General features: G+C 51.3%; 1 protein-coding gene across 1 annotated transcript in view; it reads left to right on the top strand.

Annotated features, from left to right (window-relative positions):
* The window catches only part of adarb2 (adenosine deaminase RNA specific B2 (inactive)), a 130,336-nt gene that overhangs the window by 73,811 nt on the left and 49,025 nt on the right, over positions 1–7,500 (top strand). Inside the window, exon 3 of the mRNA XM_030349707.1 lies at positions 782–1,758. Within this exon, the coding sequence (XP_030205567.1) occupies positions 782–1,758 (977 nt within the window). The remainder of the gene's footprint in view (positions 1–781; positions 1,759–7,500) is intronic.

The following is a 7,500-nucleotide window of genomic DNA, read 5'->3' as shown; positions in this document are numbered from 1 at the left end:
CGAACGTGTCGTGGCTCTCTCTGTCATGAATAAGTGCTTGTTTGGTTAACATGCTAATAGGCTGCCACAGCTGCAGAGCGCAGTATGAACAGCAGCCCGTACACGGGGCCTCCACCCGTAGCTCCGCCGCCACAGGCTGGCTTCGCCCAACGCCAGCACTTGATCCTCAAAGTGTCCCATTTCTGCACAGTCCCTTGACAGGATTCCAACGCCCTATTTTCATTCATTTCCAATCAGAAAACGTACTGCGCCTTCTCTCGCCTGTAGCCAGGTTTGAAAAGCCGCACGCCGGCCATGCCGCCGGTTTAGATCTTTGTCCCGACCGCGGAGGGGAGAGGGAAATAAAGATTGCCGCAGACATGCCTTTTCCTCCCTCGCTCCACGCTATTCATCCCGTCGCGAATTGGATCCGCGCTTTGCATCGCCGCAGGGACGGTCTCCCTATCATACGCCCGGACCTGAAACCAATTTAGGGGCAGATTATCGAAAGATTTAACAGATGTTGGCCTCCCGCGCCTTGTCAGATTTGTGTTTGCGTTTGACAAACACAAAGGGCACGAAAGTGGCGACGCGTCGGGGAATATGATGACGGATTTGCTCGTTACCATTTCATTGTGTATCAAGTGGGCCCAATCTTTCCCTGGAGATTCCTAAAATAAATAAACATGATGGTTAGCACTCATTGTGCTCCTGTTGTTGTTGTTGTTGTTGTTGCTTCTGTGAGTTGTCGCAGGGTGTTTCCAAAATGAATCCTCTACTTCTCCTACCTCGTCCATGCCAGGCACCAGCAGCGCCGAGGTGAAGGAGAACCGCAACGTGGGCAACCTGGAGGACCGCTCCTTCGCTCCCGGCGATCGGCAGACCCTCCTCCGGGCCGAGCCGGCCAGGGGCCCGGCCGCGGCGGGCGTGAAGAGGAAGAGGCCCCTGGAGGAGGACAACAACGGGGGCCAGATGTGCCAGCTCCGCCTGGTCTACAAGAAGCTGTCCTGGTCGGACTCGCCCAAGAACGCCCTGGTGCAGCTCAACGAGCTGCGGCCGGGCCTGCAGTACCGCCTGGTCTCCCAGACGGGGCCCGTCCACGCGCCCGTCTTCTGCATCGCCGTGGAGGTCAACGGCCTGTCCTTCGAGGGCACGGGCCCCACCAAGAAGAAGGCCAAGATGCGCGCGGCCGAGCTGGCGCTCAAGTCCTTCGTGCAGTTCCCCAACGCCCCGCAGGCCCACCTGGCCATGGGCAACCTCTCGGACCCCGCCGCCGACTTCACCTCGGACCAGGCGGCCGACTTCCCGGGCACCCTCTTCAAGGAGTTCGACCCGTCGCCATGCGGCGGCGGCGGCGTCGGCGCCGGCCTCTCGCTGTGCTCGGCCGCCTCCCGCGGCGAGCTGCTGTCCAGCGAGCTGCTGCGCCACGGCCGGCTGCTGCAGCACACCCTGGACCTGATGCTGCAGGCGCAGCAGCGGCTGGGCGGCGTCGGCCCCGAGCCCGAGGCCCCCAAGAGCCCCGTGGCGCTGCTGAACGAGCTGCGGCCCGCGCTGCGCTACGCCTGCCTGTCGGAGCGGGCCGAGGGCCGGCGGCTGCGGAACTTTGTGATGGTGGTGCGCGTGGACGGACGCATGTTCGAGGGGTGCGGGCGCAGCAAGAAGCTGGCCAAGAACCAGGCGGCGCAGTGCGCCCTGCAGGGCCTCTTCAACATCCAGGCGGCTCCTGCGGGCAGGACCGGCCTCAAAGCCAGCAGGAAGACTTGTCCTCATTTACCCCAGGTGAGTACCAGGCAGCCTGGACGCCGGGGCCTGAGCCTGGTATCTCTGGCAGCCACTCTGCTTCCCACAGGGGCCAGTAATGATCCGATCGGCAGGGAAGCCAAACACCTTTCAGCACATAATTAAGGGGAAAGGAAGATATGGGCCCCGAAAAATAGCAAAGACATGAAAGGCAGTTACAGATAAACGCAGTGTGTAAGCAAGCCGGCGTTTACTTATGGGGACAATAAACGAATGGATACAGTGTGTGTGCCTGGCGGTGTGTGTTTGTGTGTCGTTGCTGGTGTGTATGTCGGCCTGTGTGTGTGTGTGTGTGTACATGCACCAAGGCCTAAGCTCCGGGTAAACAGAATCTGCTCATTGATCTATTCAAACAGAAAGGCATGTAAATGAAGATAATTATTGTCGTTGTACCCGTGACTCGGGGAAAAAAAGGCCTGACTCCCCTAGAATAACTTCTACACGTCCTAGTTGTGTGTTTGCAGAGCTATAATTGGGGGAGTTTTGTAATTTTGCACAATCTCTTGTTTCCTCATGTGTGGCATCTCAGTGTCTACAAACATTAATTCAATCTGTTGCCCAAAGGAGATAGAAAAGCAAAAGAGCAAATCGACAAACAAACCACTGAGCCCAATCCCAAGTTCATTTGCCCAAATATGTAAACAGCAATCAGAGCGGGGAAAACTAGTTTTCGAGGGACTTTGGGGTGAAATTGCTGATCCCAAAGCTACGGTATATATAAGGATTGCTTGGCACATGTTATCCGTCATTTAAAACTAAATTTCAGCGGCAAGAAAACGAGTCGAGAGCAAAACTGCACTGCATAGTAAGTCTCAGTAACGGCGGTTGTTTATTTACAATCAAAGCCTGTTTTCTATCTAACAATGATACAATTAAACTCAGTAAGTGAGCGCTACGATATTTGCTCTTAAGTACCGTTTCCTGTATGAAAAACAAATAGACCGTAATTCCTATCTAATAGTTTTGTCGTCTGTTGAATATTAAAATACGAACTCAAGTGACACTTTTTTATAATCTATGAAACACATCAGGAACAATAGCGCACAATACACGGGATTCCCCTGAAGACTTATGTTCACCCAGTATCAAACCAGTATGACATAACTCTACCTGAAGACATCGGCTCTGCTCCCATGCAGGCTTCATGTCATTAAGAACATGTTCCTTTCCGTGTCCTCAGGAACTACAAAGTGTCCTTCCCTCGATACACACAACAACACAACAACAACACAGCGACGACAGCAACTCAAAAAACCTGCACGTTTTCCCCCGCGAGTCATTCTTCTTTTCCTCCTCTTGCCTCCATGGTTCCTAAAAGGATTTTAAGAGGATTTGCTGCACCCGTTTAGTTACAGAGAGCTCTTCTTGAAAGTCAGCCTTGCTGTCTGTCTGCAAGACTCTAGAGGCTTTTCTTTTGGCACGGAATGATAGCGACACACCAGTGTTGTATGCATTTGCAAGTGTATACATACAGTCTCTCCAGGGTTTTTGTGTGTGTGTGTGTGTGTGTGTGTGTGTGTGTGTGTGTGTGTGTGTGTGTGTGTGTGTGTGTGTGTGTGTGTGTGTGTGTGTGTGTGTGTGTGTGTGTGTGTTGCAAGTATTGCATATCAGGTATTATCCCTCAAATAAGTAAACATTGTTTGTTATACATGCATAGGTTATTAAGTAGGTGAGTGAGTGAGGGAGAGTCGGCGAGTAACTACCTGACATACTGACTAACCCACTGACTGACTAATGAGCATGCATAGCTTAGCATTGCTTACCTGTTAAAGCCCAATGCAGAGCATGTGTTGTGCTTGGTTATGAAGCTCTATCTTTCTTTTATCCGAAATGCACAGCTGTGTTACTGAGAGAGACCTACAGTAATACCTTTCACTCACCATTTCCATTTCGACAAATACGGTTTATTAAAGCAATGCCGACGTGATTACACAGTGCACTGATGTGTGTGGTTATACCTTACCCGAGGCCAGTTGGTCGATTATATTCATATGCGTCTCTTGTACTCCCATCGCATTCACTCAGATTCATCTGTCAGAAACAACTGTGATTTACCGCCACAGACTAGGAGTCAATTGTCCCTTTTTCCAGATGCCATCGACTTGGCCATATTGTCTATGGAACAAACAAGAAAATACTTGAAAAAAGACTCCCATGCAAACAACAGCGTAATCAAGATGCCCTGCATATCAATTGGTAGCTTAACTCGGAAACCCAGTAGATAGTACCTTGCCTGTCGGGGAATTTTTGTCTTGTGCTTTTTCCACAGTAATCAGATTCATCACTCTCCCCTGGTGTGATAGTCACTGAGCGTACAGCTGCAAAAAAGCAGCTGTGCATGGATATTAAATAAAGAAATTAGGCAATGGCATACATTTATACAAAACCTATCGAATAAAAAGGATATTGAGTTCCTGTCTTATCAGATTTGATTATACAAATCAAATAGGATGAAACATAAGGAGACTCTATAACAGGCAGAGCCTCCACCTTGGCTAGTATAACCTCATGGGCTGCTTGGTTTTGATTCTCCCTCTCCAATGAAATATTGAAGCTGATGTCCACATTGTGTCGTGTCTCCATTCGCCTCACGCTCCCCATGTACCGACTACAGGGCTAGAATATTCTGGGCTGCTTCCATGATTCACTCATTAAGGAGTTCCAAACCAACACCTTGCTCACCAAAATAACACATTCTATTAAGTTTCCTAATTCATTCATTCCTGGCGATACCTTTTTGTACTCTGTCTGATAGTACAAATAAAAATCAATCAACGGAAACTCGGCCACTTAATCTTATCTTAGGCTCGGCTCAATCAAGTGACTGAGTTTCCTCTGATTGAATTGCTCCGATTCCGATTCCGAATAAATATTTTCCTGAAACTGATCTTCAACACGAACCGTGAGTCGCGGTGAAGCACCTCCTCTCGCTTCGTCGGAGCTGAGCTACAGAGTTCAGCGTAGATTACCACAAGCAGACGTTATTAACGCACGCAACCCAGGGCTGTCCCCTCATTTAGAGCCCGATCGGCCACTTAATCTTTCACGGCCTTCTGGTGAGGAGACTCGCCCAGAGGAACTCCGAGTAGAAAACCGCGTGGGGGAGGCAGGGATGGAGACGGGGGAGAGGGAGGGAGAGCGAGGGGAGGGGAGGAAATCGACCCGTCTCGGTGGAAGGACGGATGTAAGGTCAGCGATCAGGTTGCGCTGAAGACGGCTGTGGATGCAGCAGTTGTTCCGCTGTGGACTGAGGTCTGCTTAGAAGAGGGAACTCATGTGGATCCTGCTAGGAGCTAGCGCCCTTAACATCAGGAGCATCACGGGAGGGGAAAGGCAGACAAGGAGACCGCGTGAAGGATTTAATGAATGAATTACATTGTGAACCTTCATATATGAGTAAAAGCAGTATCTGGCTGTAAGTGTATCAATATGTTTCACGGCAAACCCTTGTGGGCCACAAGGGTAAAAATAATAATTGTCTTATATGCGTGCCATCTCCGGTTATCACACGATTTCTATAACAGTTCATTTCAACATCACCACAAAGTAGAGGTCTCCTGCTGAACAGAACCGGAGGCTCTTTCCCTAGGTCCCTCTCTCACGGTTGTGAAGTGACGTTTCCTCCAGAATATGGAGCTGCTACGTTTCCCTCCTCTCTCCCTTCCCGACAGTGGGGTTATGATTTGATTTAGCTGTTTCTAAACGCCTAACCTGATTAGACGGGGGGGAGGGGAAAGAGGGGCAGGGGGGGGGGGGGGGTGTACGCGGACTCATCGAGCGAAGTAATTTCCCCGCTTGCAACCGCGTCAAATTGAATATGATTTTTCTATTTTTTTTTTTATTCTAGACACGTGAAGGTGACCCTCTATCAGCCACTCAGCCTTTTCATTCATTCATTCATTTGTTTATTTATTAATAATTATAATTTTAATAATTAAAGAAAACTGTTTTTCTTTGTCTAATCTCTCCACCCTCAATTTTTTATCTGTTGCCCGTATAAACAGCTGTGACAGGCCGGTTGTTAATTAATATTGTCACAACAAATTAGTGTTGGTGATCGCTGTTGCCGCTGCCATCCACGGAAAGGCGGGAAAAAAATGACACCAGGCGGAGGGGTGTTGGATACGGCGATGACGGGGCTGTGGCGGTGGCGGCGGAGGTGTGAACAACACGCTATCAGAGGAGGAGTCGATTAACGGCATTTCTGGGAGTCCTCCGTGTTGGGGCGCGGACGCCGTCTGTCGCGGATAACCGCGACAACGCCCGTATCCGTTGCGTTCGGAGGACAGACAGGTTTGCGCTGAGATCTCACAGCTCACGGTGCAGTGTAGACTCTGTCAGGGGAGATCGGTGTTTGGGTTATGCACGAGGTTAAATGACTCGTATAGCTGAAGTTTTTCGTCAAGAAGTCCCACCCGTCTCTCACAGGTGTCGGACACTTGGGTGTCAGGGTAACGTGCGAGGCACACAGCAGCTCCCTTGGCAACCAGACTGCAGAAGAGGCCTTTCAACGAACGCTGTTTATGCCAACCACTTAGCTCATCGGTTGACATTTGAAGCCGGGAGCCCGCCGCGAAAGAGTAAAGATTTGTGCGATGAGAAATTAAGGAATAACTCAGTTTTGCTGTTCTAAACGGGAGCCTCGTGACGGCGCTTTGAAAGGTTAGAGTCCTCCTGAGATGGGCTAATGTTTATGCAAAACCTGACCTATAAGACGGCGGTGGGGTGCGGGGGGGGGGGGGGGGGGGGGGGGGTGTGGAGCGCAGCGCGTCGGCGTGGCGAGGCCAGGGAAGACCCCTGTGGTGGGACGACGAGGCTGTGACTGTTGGTAGGGGGGTCGTCCCCTCCCAGCACCCCTGTACTCCTCCGGCTGCTCGGTCCGCTACCTAACACAACCTGCTTTCATTCATTATTTTATTTAAGGTTGTTTTGTAGCCCATACTCCTTTTCCAGTCTCTCTCATATTCAGGCTCCTCCCTCCCCGTCTTCTCCTGTGCTCCTTTCAACCCCTTCTCCTGCTATTATCCGCACCCCCCCTCTCTTGGTTTTTTGATCCTCTTCACCCTCTTCTCATTCGTGATCCCCCTCCCGCTCTCTTTGCTCCACCCTCCTCTCCGCTCGGTTCCTCAATCCTTCCCTTTGATTTGATTCAGCCTCTCTCCTGCTCCTGCTCCCCGCTCTTGGCTCTGCTCCTCTCTCTGTGCTCGCTCTCCTCCCCTGGTTCCTCTCTGTGTCTGTCGGCCCCTCACTTGACAACAGCACAATCAAGAGGCCCTGCGTTTCAAGTGGGAGCTCAACTGGAAAGAGAAAAAAAAAGCGAGGGTCCTCGTCGGCTGGGGGACTGTGTCATGTTATTTGAACACAGTACAAGTCCCTATTGTAGTTGGGGGGGGGGGGGGGGGGGGGGGGGGGGGGGGGGGGGGGGGGGACCCGGGTGGGTTTCATTTTGATTCTATACTTATCCATTCCCTTTTCCTCTCCTCCTCCTCACCTCCCTCCTTCCTTCCTCCCTGCTCCTGCCGCCGGGCAGAGCCAACCCTGCTCTTCTCTGGATGGTGTGCCCTCGCTCTATAGGCTACCCCCCCCCCCCCCCCCCCCCTCACACACACTTCATTAAAAGCATAATCAGCTTCATTACAATTTCATAGGCGTTCAGTTGCCGGACGTCTCTCTGATAAATCAGCCGTGTATTGGTCCCTTATGGCTGCGGACGCTCTGAGG

The sequence above is a fragment of the Gadus morhua genome, chromosome 23, assembly GCF_902167405.1.
Source record: "Gadus morhua chromosome 23, gadMor3.0, whole genome shotgun sequence".
NCBI classification, from domain to species: Eukaryota; Metazoa; Chordata; class Actinopteri; order Gadiformes; family Gadidae; genus Gadus; species Gadus morhua.
The sequence above is the reverse complement of the archived record's forward strand: the minus strand, read 5'-3'. Positions and strand labels throughout refer to the sequence as shown.